We start from the raw sequence: 27,563 nt of genomic DNA on the forward strand, positions 1-27,563 counted from the left end.
TATTTTCTCAACACTGAATGACGCAAGAGTCTTTATACGCCCTTTCTTTTGTGCTAAAATTTTATCATATTGACACAGTATAAAATTAACCCCGATACGAGAATTGAGAAATAATTCCAAATTATTTCCTAAGGCCTAAATCATCAAACGTAAGAAATGTAAGATAAAAATAACAACTCAAATTAAATACCATTTTTCCTTAATTTTTCCATCAAACACAATTTTTTTGATATTTTATCCAAAAATTAAAATGATTTAATAATTCTCCACTCTAGGGCTGCATAATTGTTACACAATAATAATTTCCATGTCATTTATATTGAATACTTTAAAACTTGTGCAAGTTTTATTTTATGAGAAAATCTTACTCCTGTCCCCAGAGCTGCATATTATCACCTGTTTTGTCAATTACAAATAATATTAATTATAGTTATAATGTGCGACCATAAATAATAACAGTCCCATTGCAACAAACAACTTCTATAGCGTTAATATTCAAGCACACCTTGCGGTAACGTTCTCTAGTTTTATTGTAAGTACTAAAGAAAACGTAAGAGAAAGAGGTACGAAATTGACTTTTCGCATTGTTTTATTTTTTCAGATTTTTTATTAATGCATAGTAGTGATATTGTTGAAAAATACAGACGTATATGACATGGTAAGAATACTTTAATTTAAAATGAAAATTAATATTTTTCCAATATCAATTCTACGACATTAATCCTTTCCTTTATTTTTCAACTTTATTCCATTTCAATATCACTTTTCTGACATTCCATTCTTTTCAATCCACTACCATTGTTTTGTCCTTTCCTATGCCAATCTTTCCTATATTTAGGTATTATTCTAATTTCATAACAATTTTTTACTTTATTTTAAGCTCATTATTCCAACTTGCACTCATTTTTGTTTTTTCACAATCATTCTTTATAATCTATATTTATTGGATGTACGCTAGTATATATATAGAAGACCCTTATTCTCGGTATTTCTGTCTGTCTGTACGTCGAAGCTGTAGCGTCTTAATGACCGGACCGATTTGGATGAAATATCACACGTGAGTTATCTTGTCACCCCAGTAATGTGCGTTTCATAAAAAGTTCAGATTGTAGTTTCGTTTCCACGGCAACAACAAAAAACCGCACCGACTTTACTCACAATTTATCGCTGATTTCTCGTCAACCGAGTCAAAAATTAAAATTCCAAAAAACCTACCTTCCACAGAAGAAAATACTTTTTCAAACAAGTCGTCATTTTCCTTGATACTCCATCAACTGGGGAATCCTGAGCGCCTACCGGCTTTTTTTTTATTTCATTCTTTTTTTTATTTCATTTCGTTTTTTTCATTCTTTGCCTTGAATCGCCCAGCGATATTCCTCTTTTTCCGTGCCTTATCATAATTTCATTTTATTCCACCCAACATCTTCTTAAAATGCTCAATTTCTCATAATTATTTCACAATTTTTATGATAATATTCCCAATATTTAGTTTAATTCTGTTATATTATTTGAAATCTCATTCGTGCCAATCTCTTAAATAATCTTTAACCATTTTTTATTCGTTATTCAACCATTTTCTGGGAATTAAAGTTTGCTTAAAACCCTTTCCATGTCCGCGCTCCCATATGAGACGCTGGTACCCTTAGCTGTCCATATCAAGGACTTGTGGTGTTAATATCGCTTTTAGCTTTTTATTGTCGTATTATGCCGTCGTAAGAGAAGAGAAAAAATTTTTTTTTATGGTTGGACGTTATCAAATATGTCTACTGAAGTGGGTTTGAAAGAAATATAGCCAAAGTGTACTTTAGAATATAAAAAGCCATATGTGAGCTGTAGGGCCTGATGGTTAGAAAAAAATAAAATTTAACTTATGCAAAATTGCCCCAGGAAAGCGGCCTAGGAAGAAGTTTTAATCGCTTTTTTAGGCTATTTATTTTTTTGTCCATTTTTCCTTTGCTATTCAAATTCTCCATTTGCGTTTAAATTATATCCATCCCTACAAGATCTTTCATTCTATTCTATTTATTTTCTTTTATCCATTGTTTTCATTCCCAACGCCCTTTCTTTCTTTTACTAAATAGTTTAGCTTTTTTTTAGTCGGATGAACCAGGCCCGAGTCATGTTTCTTCCATGCCAGGGTTATCCCCACCTTCAACGGGTACTTTCAGCTCCGTAGGCATTGCGGAATTGGACCATTTTAAGGTTAGAGATACTTTTTTTATTGTGTTGTAAATAACAAAAACAATTTGGAAAAAACAATCAACATTTCTATTTTGTTCTTAAAAATAGACATAATGGACTAACTACATCTGTCTATGAGGCCATGTCTCCACCACAGCCGCGTTTAACATAGATACACTGAAGCTGGGTACATGATTTGTTGAAAACTAACAGGCAATCTACGGACAATACCACATGGTGGCGCAATTGCGCAATATATCAAACTTTTGGTGAAATATCGGGCACCATAGGACTTAATAATTTGAAAATGATATAAAAGTCTTCTAGTGACGGGTTCCATTCTTAACTACTGAAAATAAAAATCGACCATGTAGTTTGTTAGTATACGATATATATGTACAACTTGTTCCCCATTAACTGAGATATATCTAAATTTGGGAATAGAGACGAATTAACTAGTTGAATGACCGCCGCTAAAGAAAGAGAGCTGTCTTACACAGGTAAAGGCCTAACTGAATATTATGATTGTTCAAAAACAGACGGAATAGTAAGTATAAGTAAGTCTGTATGTAGGCCTCTCATCTCCCATGAGAATACCCTTTAACTATATGTTATTTTATATCAAGAATCAAATGCAATACCAAATCATGCAAGTTCAAAGATGGCTAAAAGATCTCCAGAACAACCAGACTTTGGAGAAGGCGAACACGGCGTCGTTTGCACAAACCCTCAATCTATCAAAGAACCAAGCAAAAGCAATGGAAACAAGACTTGCAAATTTACAGGCAAGACTTAAAATATGATTTGATGTTTATATAATTTAGACTTACAGAAACATAGGATAATGAGCAACACAATATTTTTATGCATTGAAACAAACTTGTTTTTTCCTTTGTCACATTCGTATTGAATACTTTGAAAATGAAAATAATTAGTAAAGTGAGAATGAAAATTCAAACTCCTGATATGAAAAGAGCTAATAAGTTTAGTTAAGTTTAGGATATACACTTCAATTCGTTTGACCCAGGTTATAATTAATAAAGTAATAAATAAATAGGAAAATTTAATAAAGAAAGAATAAAACTTCAAAGAAGCACTTAGGTTTACAATATACGGCACTCTACTGGGTCCGCATATCCAAATCGTTTTACCCAAGTTTATAGGTGGCAAGGGCTGATTAATTTGAGGGGTATCATCTTCGACTCCAGTATATCCGAAATTACGTTCGTAAAAATGTAAACATTCCAATCTAAACCATTAAAGGTTATAGACATTCACTTATTGGATACAGATTATTTTTAGCAGATGTGAAATTTCAGTTTTTGAATGGTTGTAATCACAAGTGAGATAGAACTTTGCTCGCATTATAAACCTCTCATTCTTAGTGGATTTTGCGATTTCCCTTTTTCATAAATATACATTTCTTTATAATCAGAAAATAGTTGCTGTACAAGCCGACACTAATAAGAAATTACAAAAAGAAACTACGGATAAGAATGCAACAACTCATGTTCTAATTGAGGCAATGGGAGTAGATCTTGCTGCAGTGAAAACAACCATGGAGAATTTGATGAGACAAGTGGAAGAACTTAGACGTTCTGGAGGTGGTGGAAGTGGAAGTGCGAATATCAGTTTGCCGGGTAAGGAAGAGTGCGATGCTCGCATGTATAGACAATCGTTAAGTTATGTAAAGTATGATAACACTAAGTTTTATGGAAAGATCGGAGAAAAATAGTCATTCCTTAGCTACTATAAGTTTGCCAGGCAAGCAGTACTCAAATTTCTGGAAACTAATCATGGTTTTCGGTTACTATACAACTTGGTTTCGTAGCACAAAGTTTGTAGAAAAAGGTAGACAAAAAGTGCGTTATAGAAACGCGTTACGCTTCGAACAAGCAATTGAATTCAAAACAAATAACTGGTTAATTATGCCTACACCCATAATGGATAGATAATCGGACGAGGGGCCATGAATGGTTCGTCATATTATTGAGCCGTCTTATATTGACTGGACCCCAAGCCGGGATAAATATGATAATACGCTCCTATCAAAATGAAACATCAAAATTGTTTGGTGAAATATCGGACCTCAATATCACAAAGGAAAAATTCGAAAAAAAAAAAAAAGTAACAGACTTTTAGTGACTTATTGCATCTTTAGGTACTGGAAATCTGGAATCGATATACCCATTAGTCGCAGGAAAGCAACAACAACGAATCGGCAAAATGACCCTTATATGGACTTCGTGTCTAATAAGTGTCGATGAGCTTATACTAAATATTGGCAACTATATATATATAGGACGTCAATAAAGTTTTTAAGTTTTTGAAAATTGCAAAAGAACTTTATCGATACCATATATTGTTTTGGCCCTCACAGATGTATTAAATGAGATAAAAATACTTGAACAATTACTGATTAGAAAGAAACAAACCTGGTTAGGATATATTGAGAACTGACCACATAGCAAAATTTGAAATTTTATAGACTTTATAGACACTCTGTATATGTAAAATAAATGACGAAAAATAAAAGTATTCATATTCATAAGCAAATATACCGATACATATTATTTGTTTTTGTGGAAAATTATTGAAACCTTGAAGAAGAACGAATTATAATAATTAATTATTATTTTTAGATAACTTAAACGAAATGTTTGAAGCATTAGAGCGGCAATTAGGAACCTATGATGTTAAGCTCGCAGAAATGGACTTACGATTCCAGGTAAGTTGAAATAAAAAACTGAAGGTACTCCAGAAGTGTGTGTACAAATATGGTTGTATATAGTTTTGTTCGTCTATTTTACATAGAGTTGTGTAAAGGAACTGAAACCCATGGGCAGGGGGTATATTCACCTGGCTTACACAGATAGTCACAGATAGATAATAGAACTAAAGTAAGGAAATTCGGAATAAAATTTTGGTCTAACCCGAACCTGGTAAACACACTACGACAATACGAAAATAAATGCGCCGGTGGAAAAAGTTTTGAAATTATTTTAGATACTACTTTACTACTTTCCTAGCTCTTTGTCTTTGCTCTGGTAAATCCCTATGCCTATAAGGCAAGGATGCCTTTAGAAGAATAAAGATGATTATTATATTTAATTTAAGAGTCTTGCTGTACAATAACACAAATGTATTTCATTTACATTTATGCTATTATGCATCAAGACTCTTAAATTTATCGGAATTATTTTAGATATTTGGGATTTTTTTTAACAAAACATAGTTCATTCTTTAATGAATACTTAATTTTCAATTTTTCCGTGAGTAGCTCAAAGTTCATTCCTGTGAAATAAAAGTAAACAATTTGACAGTTTAATTTTAAATAAGAATGTTTTTTTTTGTGCTTTGTAACTGGCTAAAAATTTGCATTTTTAAACCACTTTTGAAGTAGGAAAATCTGTGTATCAGATTGCTCTTTGACAACGCGTAATTCACAGTACATTAATGCCACCTAGCGGAAAGAACAAAATAGTCATTTACTTTATAGTTATCGAGCCACTCGTCCAAATTGCGTACTGATTTCGATTATCTTTCTTTTAAATTTGAATTTTAAATATTTTAAGCATAACTTAAATTCAATTTTTGTTTATATTTAAGGTCCTAGAGACTACAAATTACGACGGTAAACTAGTGTGGAAGATTCGTGACTTTGACCGAAGGCGAGAAGATGCCAAACGAGGTCGAGCTCTTTCTATATACAGCCAACCGTTTTATACATCAAGATACGGATATAAAATGTGCTTGAGAGTCTATTTGAACGGAGATGGGATGGGTGAGTTTAATTTGCATATTAAAAGATTAATTTGCATATAGAGATTATGTGTAAAGTAAGTATGGCACCATTTATGTGCTTTTTAGTCCATTTCAATACCTTTTTTCTTAACTTGTTTGTAAATTTGTATGTTTATTTGTATCACTGTAACTGTTTTGTCGTTTCTGTATGTAAATATATATGTATTTTTTATTTTGTTCGTTTATTTTTAAAATTATTTTATTTAGTAATTTTGGTGTAATTATATACACCAGTCATTGTATTTTTATTTAACTATTACTTTTCAAAAATCGTGTTTTCATCTTTTGCAATTATGGTGATTATGACTCGCTATTATTTAGTCACATGTATGTAACTTTTAGCCATTATTCTTGTGGTTTTTTAGAAAAAAAGCGCATGCACTTAACTATGTATGTCTCAAATACAGTGAGTACAATTTACGTTTTTTTATTGTTTATTTTTATTTTTTTGATTCTGTCTCTATATAACATTATTGGCGAGTTTTATGCAACATTTTTAGCGATGATTCAACCGGGAGCTGCGATGTGACAAATAAAAGAAGTTAAAATTCTTGTTGCAATTTTATCGAAGATGTAATAAGGTATGATCGCCAATATCAGCAGGTTAGTGGAAATATGATATTGTTCCTTGACTTTTGTGTCGTAATAAAATCGATATGCATAAATACCGTCAAATAGTGCTAGACATTGAATTCCAAATTATTTTCATATACTTTTACGAATACAATTTTTTATTCAAGGCTAAAGGAACTTATAATACGGCTTTTTTTATTTAAATTTGTTTTAACAACCGAAAACGGTATTAAAAAGTCATTAGTTTAATACAGAATCGAAATAATTTGTCTTTTGATAACCAACAAAGATGGATAATCAAAGAAATACGAACTAAGGCGTATCATAACTTCTAATTATAGATAAGGACGCTTGACATTTTTTGTTCAAGAGAAGAAAATTAAAAGTCGGTTCGTAATCTCATGAATTGCGCGACTCTAAACAGCACACTAGGTTGGTAAAATAATAATCTTTTACAATATAATATGAGATATATATGGGAAGTTATAATTTATATTGATTCCTCTCAAATTATTAGCCCCTTACATAGTTATTCATCAGTGAATATTTTTACAGAACGTTATTCTTAATGAAAAGCGCGAAAAAAAGCCGTATAATACATATTGTTGTTTGCGGAGAGTTTTTGCTTATTCAGTTAACTACTCTGACTCTGAGTTTGAGTTCTAATTCTCAAAACTCTGAAAATACTTTTATCAGTATGACATTGCACCAACTCTTAGTGCAGGGGAAAAGATTTTATAGATTGGAAAGGAATACTGCTTTTTAACAAATACAACTTGTTTTACAGACCCGAAAAATCAAAGCTTTAAATCAGAACAAGATCAAAATATGCTTGACTGTTAATGAAATTATAAAAAAGAAAAAATCAATGATAGATAATGAAAAAAATACAACCCAATTGGTATCTTAAATTCGAAGTATAGATGAGAATGCTTGACATTTTTTTGTTAAAGGACTTGAGCCATTAGAATAAAGGTAATAGCCATTAGGGACCATTATGGATTAGTAATAACATGAACCGTGTGTCTCTAAACAGCCTCTGAAGCCGCACATTAGGAGCGCAAAATGATAATTTTTCGCTATAATAAAATATATCTGTGTGAAATCATTATTTCATTTTGATTCCGCCCAAATTAGTACATATACGCCCCCTACATATAGTTAGATAACAGTGCCTATTTTATGGAGCTTTTTATGTTATTAGTGAGAGACTCGAATGAGCGCTGCATAACACTTTTTATTGGTTGGGAATGATTTTTGATTATTCAAGCAACTAAGCTGAGTTTTAAATCCCATAGCTCTAAAAATATTTTATCACTACAACAATGCACCCAATCTGTGTGAACGCGAACAAATCCTGTAACAGAATGGGCAGGAATAATGTCTTCTTAACAAATCTAAATTGTTTTTACAGACTCGCGAAGTGCAATGAAAATCATAAATTCAGAACGGAATCGAAATATGTTGACAATCGAAAATGCAATATAAGAGGTATACTGGATTATGAGTACAGGTAATATTGCTTTATTGTTTTTGTTCAAGAACAAAAATCATTAGAATAAAGGTAATATCCGAGAGCCCATTGTCGGTTAGTAATAGCATGAATCGTGTGATTGCGAAAAGTTATACTGTAGCCCAGCGTTCCCTAACCTTTTTTGGTCGCGGACTATTTTCTCACTGGCGAAAATCTTTGCGGACTCAAACTGAGTTTTTTGCAACCGTACTCTGTGTGGAGAAGTAATAAAACCAAACACAATAGAATTTTTTATCCGAATTTCAAAATCGGAAATGCTACGCAATTACGCCTTCGTTAAATGGCCTTTTCTGTCGCACAATATACAATCCTTGACAACGACAAGAATTTAAAATGTTTTCCCATTTTAATTTAATTGTGTTCATGATCACTCGCGGTTGCGTTGACTTATGACTAGATGAAAGCATTACTTCTTATAAATGCCACGGCCATCTGCGAACATAATAATGTGAGAATATATTGCCCGGTTATATTTAGTTTTGATTTAAATTATTTGCGATCTTGCGAATTTGTTATCGCCGTTAGAAAAATCCTACTATCTGCTATAAATTCCTAGAACGTACAACTTGATTTAGTACTTATTAAAAATATAATTAGAATATTAGTAAATAAAAATAAAAAATATTCATCGCCTTGATTTAATATTAATTTAATTGTGTTCATTTTATTCTGCGATTCGTATTTTTGTGAATTCGACAAATATGAGCTAGCTGTTCGTACAACAGTAAAGCCAGGAGTCGGCAACATTTTGTCGCTCGCAGGCCAAAATTGAAGGTTGCAAGTCATTGGTGAGCCGCGCATATTTTTAGAAAGTTAAAAGACGTGCGTATGGCCAATGAATCACATTTTTTCATACAGAGCAGAAGTTAATAAATAAGAAGATTGACCATTTGAATATTGAATCAATTGCACTTAGCGTTCAACTTTTCTGCGTTTTGTTGGCATTGAATGCCTAATTACAATTAAATTATAGACTCATTCAACGTGTAATCGTGAATCATATACTTGTTAGGTTATGATATAATTTAGTCTAAACTTGTCGCGAACTAAATATTTTGTATTGCAGCTTTTCAATTTGGAAAATTTAGATTGCCACCATTGACACCTACCAGAAAAATTATTCCTCGAACAACAACGACTAAATTCAATCGTTTGATTAAACGACGCGCAAGTGACCTTAAATTGCTATTCTAATAATTGAATATTCGAATATATGCCAAGCCTTGGCTCGTTGCGGACTCATTCAAACGCTCGGGTGTGGAAACACTGTTGTAGTCGCACATTAAGTGCGCTAAATAATAATTTTTTACTATTATTAAATACATGTGTGTGGAGTCAATATTTTATTTTGATTCCTTTTGAGTTATTAACCCCATACATATTGTTAGATATCAGTGACTGGTTGTACAGGCGTTGTTCGGAACAGCAGGCGAGGATAAGATGTTTTTTTTACTAGAAAGGTTTATTTTGTTGCCTCCAGTAAATTCAGAAATGTGTTCTCTGTTTATTGATGATTTGACGCATTAATTATATAAACCTGCATAAAAACAAGCGATAACAATTTATTTTATTTTTAGCTCTCGGACTTCCAAGAATCTAATATTTATCTGGAAAGCGATTGCAGCTGCGCTTGGTGTCAGAGTAACCTAAAGAAATTTCATAATAGTCGTTGCCCCCATTAGAACATCATGTGTTGAACGAAAAACCGTCAATAAAGTAATAAGTAAGACAAACCTATGCTATTACAGTTAAATCTAACCTAACAAATGGACTTCATAAGATAAGAATATCTCATTGCTTCAGGTATGTCGTGCAAGAAAAATGCATTAAATAAGGGAATTTTTTCAGTCTGATAAGTAAAATTTAATCGATCCTATCAAAATTTATGATCTGACCCTAACGTATCGTTATTTAATTCACGGATTTTAGATAAGCTCGAGTGATTCTTTTGTTCAGTGTTCCGAGACAGACTATGTGCAATGTATTGGAAGCCTCTTCTCTACAGGCCACTAAATGATATAACAAACTCTGGAACATAACAATTTCCATGCTTTTATATACCTACTTTTATGTCGACTTTTTGTTTTGCATGTGCCATAGAAATCTGTCCCAAATTATTGCAATAGTGGTCTACTGATATATGCCGTGTAACTTACTAACTTTTCCTTTTCGCAGTTTAACCAGCACCAAAAACGACGAATTTTATCAACTTAGCAAAACAAAAGATGAACTTGACTCTACAAAAGAAGAAAGACGTACACAAGAAAATATAATGACCTTACGCAATTCACTGGGGTACGTATTTCAATTTGGACTCAACTAGCACCCAAAGCTTCCGGTAACTTTGCTTGCAACATGCTATTTCTGTTAGGCTTTCAGTCAATTATATAACATTTATTGATTGATTTATTGATTTTAGAATTGGTATTTTTTATGCTAATAAGCAATCATCCAATCTCTATTTGACAGGTCTTTTTATTCAATTTTTTATCATACTTTAAATACATTTTCTAATTGATCCTAAGCATATAAACGTACCTATTTCTAGATAATGATATGTTACTGTTTTGTTATTTTTTGCAGTTCAACCAATTCTTGAAAAGTCAAAATTTATTGAGAAAACTTCGACTGATGTAAAATAAAATTTACGTTCAATACTACATACAATGAATATAGAGGAAAAACGCGAAAAAGTACAGATTTCCAACTTGACCGAACAATGAATTCGTGCAATTGGTGGGTGTCAATGAACTTTTAGGAAACAGAAGACTTTTTTGTCACCCCTATTAATTTTGTGGTAAACATTTTTTTTCAATCATTTATTCAGCCATGAAATTATTTATATAAAGTAGACTCTGTAAAAACGAACAACTCTGTTCCACGAACTATCGCTTGAGTTGACTTCGCATTTTATTTTAAACCGCCCTCTTATTTATCCTAAATATTTATTCATCCAATACAGCGAAAATTTATATCTATTATCTAATATATTTTCAGAACAATGAGAGATTGGTATAAAAAATTTCTTGACGTCACAGTCAAACAGCTCAACTATTTAATATTTTGTTGCCAAGCCATCAGCCTTATCAGTATCACTCAGCAAATGATGATGAACGATCACATACAACTTCAGAACCGTATTTCTGGACGGTTTGATGATAATTGTAAAAGCTTTCCAAAAATATTTAAACATTTAAGTTAGCCCTGTGGTAAGTCCAGCTGTTTATAAGTGAGCTTATGTAAGTTAATAAAATGCAAATAAATATATAAATCTCGATCTTGCGAGTAATAAATTTTGAATAATAAATGATATTTATTTTCTGACTCCAAATTGATTTAATAAATTTAGAACAACTACATTCATACCTACTGAAAAATCAACCTTAACTAAAAAATAAATTTTTAAAAAGACTATGCAAAAAAACTTTTTGGTACTCCTGTAGTATGTGTACCAGGTGATGGTTAGGCCGAAATTTCATTTCGATTTTCCTTTTTTTAGTTCTATTAGAAGTTCGAGACTGTCTTTGTTAGCCAAGTGAATATTCTTCTGCCCATAGGTTTCTGTCCCTTTACACAACTTGATGTAAAATAGGCGAACAATATTAATTATATCCGTATTAGTATATACATATGGAGAGCCAACTTTTTTCTTATTTCGAGGCATTTATCGTGTCAGGTGGAGGGAGACTTTTAAACGAATCTAAATGACTTGCATTTGAATTCGCATAACAGTAATTTTTTGCCAAACTGAAAATTTGTGTAAAAATGGACGAGGGGGGATTGGTGGATCCTTTATTTGTTTTGATAGGAAGATGATATTTTGTTTTCACAAAAATAGAGGAAGTCTGTATGAGGCGGTTCAATGGTATTATTTGAATGCCGCTTCTAAGTAACTATTTTCTCTCTTCAATATATATTCGACTCACATTATTTCTATGTTTAGTTTGTAGTTTTACAAGGATTTTGTAACTTTTAAACTTATGCATATTAATTTTTATAGGTTTAGAGAGGAAGGTCTTCTTAGCAAATTGAAATTGTTAAAACCGCATGTGAAGCCAAAGTAGTTTGAAGGTGTTTACAATTTGGATAAAATATTCACGATTTGAGCACAGTTCGAGTCGCTAGCAATAACTCGATAAGGGCAACTTTTGACGAGCAAGTAAGTACCTACTAGTCCTACTATGTTTTTTGACTGAACGAACTGACTGAACAAAAAATTACTTCGTTGTATGGCGTTCTTTGTGTTCTTAGTAAAGGACTGAGACATCAAAACGTTTGAACATCGATTTGGTGAATGAAAGATAACAAAATTTTGTTAATCTTCCGTTATGCGTCTAATAGTGAATGACTACTTGACCTTGTAAGAAGCGGAGATGTAATACGTCAAAAATAGTAATTTAACAATTTTCGGTTGCAATTTGTGAACGTATATTTTCCTGTTGATCCCAATCAAAAACCTTCCAGATATGACACACATTAGAAAATATACTATGCATTAGCAAAAATTGAATTTCGAAGTAAATAAATAGTTTTATAATTCCCTAAGTACACGTACATTATTTTTTATCAAGGTTTATACATATTTCAGAATAAAAATGACAAAATGAAGAAATGACGAGCGCAATTCAACTCAATAATTTCAAGATGAAGACACAGTACAGTTATAAATTATGGAATCGGAAGAATGAATTGAATAGAGGGATTCACAATTTGGATGACATTATTGATGTTCCGATAAACATAGTATGTTCAAATCAGTCCTAATAATATGATTCAAACGTGTAGCACCCACCACCAGCTTACGGGCCATTTTAACGTTTTTCCTTCTGTTAGGAATACCATGATTTGTGTATAACAGAAATAAATTTTATTCTTTTTTAAGGTCATTTTTTGCCATGGTCTTCAGAGTAGAATAAATAAACTTAAGCCAACAAATTGATTTTGATATGATATTGTAACCGCACGAGAGACCGCGGTTTGTCATATATTTAAGCCCGTTTAGCGGCTTTACTTTGCCCAGACTAAATATGCAAATCCTATCCTGTTCCTATTAAATATATCAACGACTAGGCTTTCTCTAACGACTACTGTAATGCAATAATATATATATTTTATCGGAAATCTGTTGCCAAAATTATAAGATAGCTATACTTAAAAGCATAATATCATTCTAGCCCATATGTTGTTATTTATACAATTTTCATATCTTTAGTCCGTGAATTTATATATTGCAGGTGTTTGATTGCCATGAATGGCTGATGCGCACTCAGGTGTATGACGTTTAAACGTTTCAATTTAACTTATAAAAGCAACGGAGTATAACGTTAAGGGACGAGTTCCTGTAACATTTTTTCAGCAATGGTCCTGGTCGTTAATTTTCTTGAAGTTGAAGGTGTGGCGTGACGAAAGGAGAATGAATAGTGTTGTATGTGCCCATGGGAATCAAATCCGAATATTAATAAGGTTCGTAGTAATACATAGGTCCTGCATTAAATTAGGTATACAATTTTTGATCTTCATCGTGTAACGCAGGGCTTCCCAAACTAGGGGTCGCGAACCTGGAAGGGGCCGCGAAACGAATTTTAGGGGCCGCAAAGAGAACACCAATTTTACACAAAGTACCATATATATTGTACTTTTTTCAGACTTCCGATTCGAAATACAATTATTATACAAATAACCATAGGTAAAACAAAGATTTCAAGATTCCGAGTGAATACATCATCATAATACCGTGTTTTCCCAAAAATAAGACACTGTCTTCAATTTTCTTTGCGAAAATAACACTATAGGGCTTATTTTTGGAATAGAGAATAATGAGATTTTTTATTATACAAAATATGAATACCGATTTCCGTTTACTTATAAATAGCACGTTTTTATTTAAAATAAATGCTACATTTAGACTATTAACCATTTAAAAAAAGTACAAAATATTTCTTGCTATCGACTGGGACGCAGTAGTTCTCGAACATCATCGTATTGTGACGCCCTTCGAAAATATGCTCAAGTTGCGACCCGTGAAAATACGTATTGATACCTTTTAAAAGACCTTTCTCGAAACGAATAAACAAAACTTAACGACAGTCAGTGAAATCGCAATTAATGGGCCTTGGTAGAAAAGCCTGCTTCATATAAATAATAAATCTCAAAGAAGATGGGAGTGCACAACGCTTTTTGAAGGACAAATAATTTTTATGTACAGAAAACCGAATTTTCAGAATTAAACTTTTCTATTATAGCAACATCACAGGTAAGATCGATTTAATCTTTCTTTTGTCCAGTGAAAGTGGAAGATATGGGTTGTTTGAAAGGTTCACGAATCACGAAATTTTGCGACATCCTAGCAAAATTGAAACGACGCACTTTCACGAGATTGAGTCAAAAAAAAAGGCTTTATCGACTAAGTCTTTTTTAAAAGCGAGCGCTTATATTGAAATCTTTTTTAAAATTCAGGCTTGGTCTTATATTCGGGGAAACATGGTAGAATGATCGCGCTTGCATAACAATGCATATTCTGATCGTGAAACCCTATTTGCGGTTTGCATAACAATGACGGCTTTAATCATTAGGCTAGCGGTTTCCGAAGACGATTTGCTGAGAGCGCCTCGAAACATAATTATTACACATCATACTTATTCTAAATGTTTTATTGTTTTCAAATGACGTGTTATGAATCAAGGTCATTTTGCCGTTCTATGTGTTTACTTTCTGTACGTAGGGTCTATTGTTACGTAATATAAGAGATAAACCCTACATGCTGCAATTTCGTATAGGCTGCAGTTTATTCATTTGCTGAACCAATTTCATCAAACTTGAGTAATTTTTTTAGCCATTTAAAGAAAAACCAGGCAGATAAAAAAAAAGAAACTTTTTTTTGCCTTTATTCCTCGGGCCTACATAATAAAAATCCTCAAAAGACATTTAGTACATATTAACGATGACAAAATTGTGTTTTGTTTCGAGGTAGTATATTTTTTGTGTAGGTGCGCCATAAGTTTTTTCCCTGATACATTGGCGTCGCACAAAATGCTGCCTTGTGCTAAGTTTGATCAATAAGAGTGAACAATTCGAGATAAGAACCATGCCGTCGGTAGCCAGACATCGTAATTCATCATTTAGGCCTGTATAAACTAAACAGCCTTGCTATGCAGAAAAAAAGCATTCGTACCCATTACACTGAATAATTGTTAATGAGTAGACATGTTAAAGTTGAGAATTAGCTGTGCCAACAAAAACATCAAAAATCCATAATTCGAACTGTTTGGCATTATTTAACGTGGACAAGGGCAGCAAAAAATTTTAATATATTAAAAGGGGCCGCGAGCTCAAAAGTTTGGGAAGCCCTGGTGTAACGTATGGCGTGGAAAAAATAAAAGTATAATTTGAATAAACAATAAATAAAATGAAACAAACCTGCTTGAGATATATTGTGAACTGACTTTATACCAATATTTTGATTGTAACATGACTTTATAAACACACTTTAATGTTTTTACTTCCCTTTTTGATTGAAAAAATGTGTTGTGATTTCGAACATGATTAAAAAATAAGTTTAATATAAAAATACTATAAAGCAGTTTTTTTGTTATTTTGTTTTAGACTAATTATGTCTATTATTTTCAAGGCAATAATATAGGGCCCTATATACTTATCTTTGTTCAGATACATAGACTCTTAGAAACGTCAAAATTTATCAGGAAATTGTGAAGTGTTCGAAATGGAAGATGCACTCGATATTTCAATTATTATTTTTAATGAATTTTTCAAGTCTTGCTCTTCTCACTAGGAAAAGAATTTAAACTGAAGTCATCAAGACCGGTAATTATTATGAATCTGTTCAATAAAGTATTATCTAAATAAATTTATTCATGAGTAAATTATTCCTGCCCATTGCAAATAAAAACCATACCGATGTGAAATATGTTGGAACATAAATTTATGGGCTAGGGGATTTCTTTAGTTTTAATTTATTTATGCTCTCAACAGACTTCAGAATGAAAATGATAACTGACAGAAGACACCGAGATCAGTATCTTCAAGACTTATGTATTTTTTGGTGCATATGTGGTTACTTGTTTAAAATCTTGCCAAGAAATCTGAGTAAGTAATGTATAGAGGTATGTTCTAATTGGTGCTTGGTGAAAAATTAATTATTTAAAATCCATTATAAATGCTATAGCACAAAGTTTTGGGTGCAATAATAAACATGACTTATAGATTTTCTGAACTATCCTTGTGAGTATTTTTTGTTTTTGTTTTCGCAGACACATGAAAAATGATGACTGACAATTCAAGTCAATAATTTCAACAGTAAAATTGTCTACAACTTTAAATATAAAACGCGCCTTGAATTCAAAGCGGTGATTTTCCTATGGTACCCTTACAGGGGTGAACACTACACTAAACTTACCCCCCCCCCCTTATTTTGAGATGTTACAACGCAGTTTAAATGTTAACTTAGATGTAAATGTAATTAGATATTCAGAAGTTGGCGTTTATACCAGTGCATAGCCATAAAAGTTTTTTTAAAAGTTTTATCGCTAATAGAAAAATATCTACCACCCCCTGAATTTGAAAATAACCCATGCGCTCGGAGAATACTGGTTCGCAGAAAGGATTTGAATGAAATAAACCTGAAAACCTGTTGTGTTGAGGCGTTGCCATGTATGCAGCTGCCTCCGGGAAATTTTATACAAGTATTGCATAAAATAAAAGCTATTTTTTCTTGCACTATTTATCGAAAACCAATCAAATGTGAAACATGTGGGAACGTGATACATACTGTTATCACTCGATATTTAAATTATTATTTTTAATGAATTTTTCAAGTCTTGCTCTTCTCACTAGAAAAAGAATTTAAACTGAAGTCATCAAGACCAGTAATTATTATGAATCTGCACAATAAAGTATTATCTAAATAAATTTTCTCATAAGTAAATTATTCCTGCCCATTGCAAATAAAAACCATACCGATATGAAATATGTTGGAACATAAATTTATGGGCTAGAGGATTTCTTGAGTTTTAATTTATTTATGCTCTCAACAGACTTCAGAATGAAAATGATAACTGACAGAAAACACCGAGATCAGTATCTTCAAGACTTATGTATTTTTTGGTGCATATGTAGTTACTTGTTTAAAATCTTGTCAAGAAATCTGGGTAAGTAATGTATAGAGGTATGTTCTAATTGATGCTTGGTGAAAAATTAATTATTTAAAATCCATTTTAAATGCTATAGCACAAAGTTTTGGGTGCAATAATAAACATGACTTATAGATTTCCTGAACTATCCTTGTGAGTATTTTTTGTTTGCAGTTTAAATATTAACTTAGATGTAAATGTAATTAGATATTCAGAAGTTGGCGTTTATACCGGTGAATAGCCATAAAAGTTTTTTTAATAGTTTTATCGCTAATAGAAAAATATCTACCACCCCATACATACTGTTATCTGTATCACATAACTGGTGGGGTGCCTAATTTTTCTTTATTGTTTGCAGGCGCAGCTGGTTAAAGAGAAACGAGCAGATTCATCTTTGCTACGGATTTCAATTGTATGACAATAAATAAGTACGTGTTATAAAAGAAGTTCCTTTCAATTTCGTTTTGGAGTCAGTTCTCAGAATATTTTAACCAACTTTGTTGCATTTTAATCAGTAATTGTTCAAGTTTTTTTTATTTCATTTAATACATATGTGAATCTAAAACAATTATGGTATGGATAAATTCCTTTTCGCTATTTTAAAAATTTTCAAAACTTTACGAATCTTATGGATATACTTCTTTTATTATGACCCGGATCCGATAAAAAGCAAATCGCTAGAAGAATTATCTAACATAAGCCAACTAAGTTCAAAATTTTCAAAGATTAAATATGATTTTCAAAATTCAACATAGCAGTGAAATTTTGTTGGTATTTCCAATACGTGTAATTTGATAATATATTTAAACCTTGTTCTGAGCGAATGCATAGAAAGCCCAAAAATTATTATACCTGTGCAATAGAGTATTATCTAATTAAATTTTTTCATAAGTAAATTATGCCTGCTTATTGCAAATAAAAACCATATCGATGTGGAATATGTTGGAACATAAATTTAGGGGCTGGGGGATTTTTGAGTTTCAATATACGATGTTTTATTTATGTTCTCAACAGACTCCAGAATGAAAATGATAACCGACAAAAGACACCGAGATCAATATCTTCAAGACTTATGTATTTTTTGGTGCATATGTGGTTACTTGTTTAAAATCTTGTCAAGAAATCTTTATGTAATAATAAGTATGTTCTAATTAATGTTCCAATAAATAAGTATGTTCTAATTTATGCTTGATGAAAGATTAATTGGTATAATTATTTAAGATCCATTTCAATGCTATAGCACAAAGTTCTGGGTGCAATATTAAACATGACTTATAGATTTCCTGAACTATCCTTGTGAGTATTTTTTGTTTGTGTTTTCGCAGGCACATGAAAAATGATGACTGACAATTCAAGTCAATAATTTCAACAATAAAATTGTCTACAACTTTAAAATATAAAACGCGCCTTGAGTTCGAAGCGGTGATTTCCCCATGGTCCCCTTACAGGGGTGAACACTACACTAAATTTACCTCCTCCTAATTTTGAGATGTTACAACGCAGTTTAAATATTAACTTAGATGTAAATGCAATTAGATATGCAGAAGTTGGCGTTTATACCAGTGCATAGCCATAAAAGTTTTTTTTAATAGTTTTATCGCTAATAGAAAAATATCTAACACCCCCTGAATTTGAAAATAACCCATGCGCTCGGGAGAATACTGGTTCGCAGAAAGGATTTGAATGAAATAATCCTGAAAACCTGTTGTGTTGAGGCGTTACCATGTATGCAGCTGCCTTCGGGAAATTTTTTACATGTATTGCATAAAATAAAAGCTATTTTTTCTTGCACTATTTATCGAAAACCAATCAAATGTGAAACATGTGGGAACGTGATACATACTGTTATCTGTATCACATAATTGGTGGGGTGCTTAATTTTTCTTTATTGTTTGCAGGCGCAGCTGGTTAAAGAGAAACGAGCAGATTAATCTTTGCTACGGATTTCAATTGTATGACAATAAATAAGTACGTGTTATAAAAGAAGTCCCTTTCAATTTCGTTATGGAGTCAGTTCTCAGAATATTTTAACCAACTTTGTTGCATTTTAATCAGTAATTGTTCAAGTTTTTTTTATTTCATTTAATACATATGTGAAACCAAAACAATTATGGTATGGATAAATTCCTTTTCGCTATTTTAAAAATTTTCAAAACTATACGAATCTTATGGATATACTTCTTTTATTATGACCCGGAGCCGATAAAAAGCAAATCGCTAGAAGAATTATCTAACATAAGCCAACTAAGTTCAAAATTTTCAAAGATTAAATATGATTTTCAAAATTCAACATAGCAGTGAAATTTTGTTGGTATTTCCAATACGTGTAATTTGATAATATATTTAAACCTTGTTCTGAGCGAATGCATAGAAAGCCCAAAAATTATTATACCTGTGCAATAGAGTATTATCTAATTAAATTTTTTCATAAGTAAATTATGCCTGCTTATTGCAAATAAAAACCATATCGATGTGGAATATGTTGGAACATAAATTTATGGGCTGGGGGATTTCTTGAGTTTCAATATACGATGTTTTATTTATGTTCTCAACAGACTCCAGAATGAAAATGATAACCGACAAAAGACACCGAGATCAATATCTTCAAGACTTATTATGTATTTTTTGATGCGTATGTGGTTACTTGTTTAAAATCTTGTCAAGAAATCTTTATGTAATAATAAGTATGTTCTAATTAATGTTCCAATAAAGAGGTATGTTCTAATTTATGCTTGATGAAAGATTAATTGGTATAATTATTTAAAATCCATTTTAAATGCTATAGCACAAAGTTTTGGGTGCAATAATAAACATGACTTATAGATTTCCTGAACTATCCTTGTGAGTATTTTTTGTTTGCAGTTTAAATATTAACTGAGATGTAAATGTAATTAGATATTCAGAAGTTGGCGTTTATACCGGTGAATAGCCATAAAAGTTTTTTTAATAGTTTTATCGCTAATAGAAAAATATCTACCACCCCATACATACTGTTATCTGTATCACATAACTGGTGGGGTGCCTAATTTTTTTTTATTGTTTGCAGGCGCAGCTGGTTAAAGAGAAACGAGCAGATTCATCTTTGCTACGGATTTCAATTGTATGACAATAAATAAGTACGTGTTATAAAAGAAGTTCCTTTCAATTTCGTTTTGGAGTCAGTTCTCAGAATATTTTAACCAACTTTGTTGCATTTTAATCAGTAATTGTTCAAGTTTTTTTTATTTCATTTAATACATATGTGAATCTAAAACAATTATGGTAGGGATAAATTCCTTTTCGCTATTTTAAAAATTTTCAAAACTATACGAATCTTATGGATATACTTCTTTTATTATGACCCGGAGCCGATAAAAAGCAAATCGCTAGAAGAATTATCTAACATAAGCCAACTAAGTTCAAAATTTTCAAAGATTAAATATAATTTATTGCCTTTTCTTCTGCCCAGGTAAAGAGTAGATTATTCCGCACCTAGCCGAAATAATGACATCGAAGATTGTTTACAAATAGATAACCTAGGAATTAGAGAATTTTTTGAGCTATAAAAATAATGGAGACTATATACATCACTAAAATGGATATTGGATACTTAACTCAATACAATGGAAAATATTACTTGAATTCAACTGAATATTTATGAAGATGTTTTGCAATCGACATTGAAAGAATCCTTGTTTGGCATGTGGAATGTTGCATATTAACGATATGAAAAAGGATGGATATCGAGCTACGTCTCGAATAAACGAATAAACGTCTCTGCAGTTGACACTGATAGTATTATTGATTCGATTCGGTGTCTCACTGACATATCAAAGTAATTTTTGCAAGAACTTTCGAAGCATCAAAGCTACCTATCGGACAGCGCACATCAACTATTTTGTTGAATAATATTAGACATGGCTGCTTATGCCTGTGAATTTACCTGAAGGCAACAATTTAGATAAGACTCAACGCAAGACGCATGGCCGAGTTATTCTGTTTGCAATAGCAATTTGCAATAGCAATCGATTTGTCTGTTACTAACGAATAGTGAGGCGAAATCCAGAACCATCTAAAATATTTGATATATCAAGTGAAAGTGAGTCGAATCATCTGTCAATTGTCAATGTTATGACGAACCACACAAATAAATGAATCGACAACATCTTGATTGAAGATCCGGCTAAATAGCACTTGCAGAGAGAAGAGAGTCTATACCATAGATGTGCAGCAGACAGCTCGCGGGCCACAACCCGGCCAGTAAAGTCATTCATTGTAGCTCTTGTGAATTGTCATAATCCGACAACTTATGTTTTAAAATTCGCATACATGGGTAAAAATACATAATTATTTTGCTCCTGCCGACGCGTGAAATCTTTCCCCGTTTGCCGGCTGTCTTGCTGCACTCCCCTGGTCTATAAAAACGACTTATACTATCAAATGAAAGTGGTCCCGACCTATCTGCTACGTTCCAGCTCTGAGATAAATCGTCTAAATATTTTTAAGTATCAATTGAAAGCTGTTGCCAATTGGATAGTATACAAAATTCAAATCTTGACCTAAGATTTGACGATATGTCCTAACGTTGAAGCCCAAGGTGCATGATGAACCCTACACCTTCGCTATTCAGTCCAAACAAATTGAATAAAGAATCAAACAGCTCTTTGATAGAAAACAGAATTGGCACTGGAGTGGCTCATATTATTTGATAGGTATTCTATCAATGAAGAGAAACTGGAAATATGACAGTGCTGTCATCTTTACATAGGCTAAATTTTGAAAGAAAAAATGTTTTCTATTTATCAATTTCGTTTTATATAACATTTTTTATCGTTTGTACGTTTGTGCATGATGTTTGTACCATTTTTATTTTACTAATTTATTTTGGCTATGTTTTGTCATTCGTATTTCGTAGTATATATTATGAATATCCATCTCTATGCTCCAAATGCATTACTTTTATAATGCTTCAATTTATAATACAGTACTGACTCCGAAGTATCATTAAAAAATCCAAATTTTCCTATACGGCATTTTAAAACTGCTCCACAGATACATAAGGTGCCACTACATATTTAAAAGCCCCTAGCCTTTTCGTTTCGGCATTGCATACCGAAGCTATTACACACTGAGTGAGATAGTGAGTTTAAACCTGGGATGCCTGATATGCCATTCCAACGTGGTATAAACAACACTTTGGTCACTTTTAAACACCTGTCGCTCACTTCTCTACAAAATAGCTTTTCCTATAGGATTACCACTATTTCTTATCAAAAATATTCACTCAATACCTCGCAGACTCGTATTAACGGGATTTGAACCCACAGCCTTTTTACCTCAAAACCTGTGTAAATAATCCTTGCAGAATAAATTATTGAACTGAGAATTTTTATTGTTTTAGGAAAAAACACCCACATCTCGTTATTCTTCGTTTTGATGAAGGGGGAATACGACGCGATTTTACAATTTCCATTTCGTCAGAAGGTATGTATAGCAACAAATATAATATGGGACCGTAAAGTCGCATTTCAGTTTAAAGCAAAACGTTCTAGATTTACTGAAACAGAATAAACAGAATGCCAAGTGTCAAGTAAAATTGCCTAGTTTCGGTGAATTTGTGTTTTTACCTTGTATCAATGCTCGAAAGAAGCGTCATGAGGTCTCTCGTATCAAAAAACTAACACCAAGTCCCATAATATCAAGCCTATATGATTTTGTATAAAAATGTCAATGCGTACCATGGAAATAATTTCAATATATTATATGAATTGTATAATTATAATACCTAGCGCCATATTCCTATTGTAAGCTACTACGTTTTAATTTGGAAACAGAAGGTTTTAATTACAATTAGGCTTACAAATACAGAATATACATAAATATCTATATCACTTTATTTAATTCAATAAAAGATATCAATTTATTCTGTATGCCCGATGCTTTATCATGAGTCTGTACTTACAATGAAACATCTACGATAATGATTAACCAAGCGTGAAAGAGACAGCACTAAGTTCTTAATTACACTATATAATGCAATCTAAAATATCAAATTTATTCTGTATTTTCAGGTAACGCTGATGCTCCTGGATCAGGGACCCGATCGTCGCCATTTGTCGGATGTTTTCCGACCCGACCCTACGTCAAGTTCTTTCAAAAAACCCACTTCAGATATGAATATAGCCAGTGGATGCCCCATGTTCGTTGCTCACGACACTATAAATCGAAGCTCGTATGTGAAGGAAGACACAATTTTTATCCGTGTGGTCGTGGAAACCACGGATTTGGAAAATTTTTAAATGAGAGACATTGTATATTGAAATTTTTTAATTGTGTATTCTCATTTGAAAGTTCTCACAGTGAAATAATAATAAACAAGAATCATGATTGCATAAAATCTGATCCAATATCCACTTTTATTCTTACTGAATTACCTTTATCAAACGATTATAATATAATGGCTTCAGCAAATATATCAATGCACGGGTTAACTGCATACCATTGTGTATACAAATGTCTATTCACAACATTTCTGGTCGCAAATTTGAAATATGTTTTGTATATAAACTATTTGCTTATGTATAAACTTGAAATTTTTATTAATCCTTGGCATGTCATAAACATAACTATAAAAGAATTATTGACCTGGATTTGGTGTTGGTGATAGGATTCAGATAAATTTGATGGGGTTTCACATTAATTAATTGTGTTTAATGTTTAATTTTTCAACAATTTTGTGAAAACTCTGAATAAACCTTTTGAGAAATGCTTTTGCTCAACCTGTTCAGTTTTACCCAGAAGTTATAACTTTCAGCATTGCTCAAGAGTTTTAGTTGGTATTTTCGCTGTAAATTTCTATATTTTGTTTTACACTCGTGACTCAAAAATTTGTTTAGTTTTTGGTGTTACTCATTTATTAATTCCTTGTGTAATGTGTTTCAATGTGAAGTAATGACATATTGACATTTTTCTGATTGATGAGAAATAAAGTGTAATATAGCACGCATTTACATTTTTAATAATTAGTCATTCAAAGTATTAGTAGTTTGTTGTGGTTATTAAGGTAAATATTTTGCTCTCTAGAAATATAGATATTTGAGGCTGTAATAATTTTAGCAATCCTCGGCGTGGATTTCGATGTTGAGTTATCTCAAAGTAAGGTATTTATTAGTTTATTTTGGTTTTATTTGTAATCAATTAAAATTATGTTTTGTGTAATTTGTTTTCTAGAAAACTATAGTGATAAGTTTAGTAGTTTAAGTGTTAACCTGATCTCTCCAGAAAGTTCCTGAAAAAGAGCCATTGATGTGTAGGAAACTTGAACATTGTTGAGAAGAATGGAATATAAACTGCTCATTTCATTATATGCTTAGCTAAGTAGCGAGCGTAGGTTTCGAACCCGAGAGCTTTAGATCCAAGACTTTCACAACTTGGTTGATATTCCCACTAGGGTGACGCGAAAATATACGGTCATCATTATATAAGTGACCCATAAGCTACTATATGGCGGTGGGCCAATTCAGCTTGAGTTAATTAATAATCCTATAGTGAATCAAGTCCTGGTTATTTTGCTTGTTTCCATTTATGAACTTACATCCAATGCTATCGAAAATTTTGGGCACATATATCTGATCGAATAGACTAAAATCTTGGTTTGAATAAATATGTTACAGTTAGTAGTAAAACAACTTGAATTTTTTTTTGACTAAAATAGTGTTTGGACATTTTTTCGACAAAGAGTTGACAAAGCGGATATAAAACAACAGTGAATATAATATTTTATTATTAATTGTGCAAGTTTGGCGACCATTATGTAAGAATTTTTATGGCATTTATCAGATTTATAGCTAAACGGAACGACGGAAGTATTAATATAGGGGAAGGTTGGACATGGGGCAGAATGAAAAATCAACTCTCACACTTATACTTTACCCAGAATTGGGCATGTGCATCTTTCGGTGAGTGAGGTACGATGGCGCCACAAACGGCCAGTAAAAAACGGGCAGAAACCATTTATATGTTTCAGATACGATGGTCTATTTGACTTCCTATTATAATTTTTTGGCCCAAGACAAATTATACTTATTTATCAGTTATCAAAAATTATCGTGTATTCTTGTTGGTTCATGATACCTTTTACAACAAAAATTTATGCCAGTGATTCCCAACCTATGTGTTGCGTCCGAAAATTGGGTCGTCCGAAAATCCTCATGGGTCGCTTCTTTTTGAATAAAAACTCAGAAGTTACTGATTTTATTTTTAGGAATATTTATTTTATTGTTGATATTGAAGTGTTGCTCAATAATTACTGTCGGATAGTATATGTGGAAAATACTACAGCGTAAAAACAGCATCGATTGTGCTATAAGTAAAACAACGCCACAATTTAACAAACTCCCTGATGGCAAAAAATCGACGATTTCTCACCTTGAGGTAATTGCTGGGAAAAGAAATGTTATGTAAAACTGATTATTTCATATTAGTCATTTTGCGACCATGAAAAACTGCCATTTAGTATTTGAGCATATTCCTGGGTCGTTAGATTAATTTATTTTCTAAAAATTTGGGTCTCTCGAAAAAATGGTTGGGAACCACTGGCTATGCAGCTTACAAATTCATGTTAAAAAACCCCCCTCATATCTTATTTTGGTCTTACCGGGAATAGATAAAAAAAAGACACCTAATTTGTGTTGAACTCCGTCCTGGTAAAATGACCATATCAAGCAAACACAGTACAGAAATTAAATTTGGGAGAAACAAGTAATCAATGGTCAATCTCACCTGGTGACATAACATATAACCGTTTTCATAAATGTACATTTTACAGTGGATGATAAAAAATGTCTTCTTAACGATCCGTTAAAACCAGTGGTCGGCAAACTGCGACCTATATGTCGTTTACTTTCCGAAGCTGCCTACGGTTAGTGGTATCAGCTTAGTTTAACATGATTCTCTGGATTTGACATTAAAATGCCTGACAAACGTAGAAAAGTTGACGACGAGAGTCGAACATTCTAAATTGCTTGAAAGAGGAATTTTTTTTGTTTGAACATTATTTGCTTGAAAAAAAACATTTGCTTGATAAGCCAAGCCAACATTGCAGTTATGATGGAATTTTAGAAATAGGAAAAATGTATTGGAAGAGACGATATAGTGTTGTTAGTTGCCTATTCTTTAAAATCTTCGGTTCCATAATGATTTTCATCATGCATGTACAGAAACATATGCTTTTTACAAACTAGGCCTTGACGTAAATTGTTCATCACAGATAGGGCGTAAAAAAGGGCCTTAGTGGATTTTTTAATTTTGATATAATTTTCTAAACTTTGCCCGTTTTTCCAATTAATTCCGGAGGTTCACACCGGTTTGCGCGAATCCGCGAATTCGCTCGTTCCTGAAATGTTGTGATAAAATCAAACCCGTTCTTGTATTTTTTCAAACCAGGGGCTCCCAAACCGCGTCTCGCGGGTCGAATCTGGTCCGCATAACGATTTTGAATGGCCCGCCGAGATCAAGTGAAACGGTGTTCAACAGATTTTGTTTCTACCTTTTTGCTATCTAGATACCGCGAGTTGCCATGTCATTATCACAGTTTAAGCAAGTGTTTATAGTAATAATTCAATTATACCGGTATCTCAATTATACCTACCGGCATTAGGATTACATAGCAAACTTTTCTAAACGCTGAAAACAGACGTTGTATCAGCGTTCGTATTTCTGCAATGAAAAGAATCAAACTCCAGCGATTTGCCTTCTTTGGCAACGAACAATTCTAGTTCTGACGGAATACGACACCTAGCGTCATTATGAGGCAAACAAACATGTTTCAAAAAAATGTCAAATGAAAGTGAATCTATAGAACCCCAACTAAACCATTGCGCACTTTCGGCTCGCGAACATCCTTCCAATTCTAATTTAGGCCCGCAGCCAATAAAGTTTTGGAACCCCTGTTTTAGACAAAAAGCAGCAAGTAGGTAACATGCGCAGCTGACCACTAGTGCTTTATTTGGCATTTCGAGTGGTGGGTATTGTATGATATTACCATATTGCAAAATTGCGCGTCATCGACAGTCCATTATTTTTGGTCGTTTTCTGTAGGGTTTAATTTTAAAAATTTTATTCTTGCAAACGAAGAACATCTTAAATAAGCGGTTGAAACAAAAATCTTAAAAATTTGTATAAAATAAAATTGACCACAAAAGTATTAGGTTTGGTCTGTTTCGGTACTATTCAGTTAGTCAAGCACCCAGGCGATTGTGATTTGGGCAATTGCCACTGGCGTACATCGGACAAAATAATGACGAGTAGATGTGTACGTCGGAGTTGGATTTATGTTAAAAATAGAT

At 32.4% G+C, this 27,563-nt stretch overlaps 1 protein-coding gene and 1 long non-coding RNA gene across 4 annotated transcripts; both read left to right on the forward strand.

Annotated features, from left to right (window-relative positions):
- The first annotated feature begins 596 nt into the window (after positions 1-596).
- On the forward strand, positions 597-24,223 carry LOC120335171 (TNF receptor-associated factor 3-like). Its single transcript, XM_078113258.1, has 8 exons — positions 597-658; positions 2,098-2,202; positions 2,808-2,966; positions 3,617-3,821; positions 4,824-4,909; positions 5,791-5,965; positions 22,619-22,701; positions 23,289-24,223. Exons 1-8 carry the CDS (start codon positions 656-658, stop codon positions 23,514-23,516), a joined length of 1,044 nt encoding a protein of 347 aa, XP_077969384.1. The 5' UTR covers positions 597-655; the 3' UTR covers positions 23,517-24,223.
- Positions 5,976-22,612, forward strand: LOC120335172 (uncharacterized). 3 transcript variants are annotated; one of them, XR_013475559.1, is made up of 18 exons: positions 5,976-6,990; positions 7,346-7,533; positions 7,973-8,071; positions 9,670-9,815; positions 10,268-10,387; positions 10,676-10,828; positions 11,090-12,251; positions 12,681-12,835; positions 13,327-13,555; positions 15,758-15,913; positions 16,082-16,195; positions 17,143-17,256; positions 17,597-17,666; positions 18,253-18,378; positions 19,137-19,206; positions 19,794-19,870; positions 20,285-20,354; positions 20,687-22,612. It is a non-coding gene; the product is annotated as an uncharacterized LOC120335172 (long non-coding RNA). The 3 variants fall into 3 exon arrangements; XR_013475558.1 differs by lacking the exons at positions 17,597-17,666; positions 18,253-18,378; positions 19,137-19,206; positions 19,794-19,870 and having other exon boundaries at positions 5,977-6,990; XR_013475556.1 differs by lacking the exons at positions 18,253-18,378; positions 19,137-19,206; positions 19,794-19,870; positions 20,285-20,354; positions 20,687-22,612 and having other exon boundaries at positions 5,982-6,990; positions 17,597-17,667.
- Positions 24,224-27,563: the final 3,340 nt, after the last annotated feature.

Source organism: Styela clava, chromosome 1, assembly GCF_964204865.1.
Source record: "Styela clava chromosome 1, kaStyClav1.hap1.2, whole genome shotgun sequence".
Lineage (NCBI taxonomy): Eukaryota > Metazoa > Chordata > Ascidiacea > Stolidobranchia > Styelidae > Styela > Styela clava.

Bases quoted from the DNA above. Each gene is read 5' to 3' on its own strand.
- LOC120335171 (XM_078113258.1), top strand. The intron at 2,203-2,807 runs GTTAGAGATACT...TTTTATATCAAG, and splicing joins CGGAATTGGACCATTTTAAG to AATCAAATGCAATACCAAAT. The intron at 3,822-4,823 runs GTAAGGAAGAGT...TATTATTTTTAG, and splicing joins TGCGAATATCAGTTTGCCGG to ATAACTTAAACGAAATGTTT.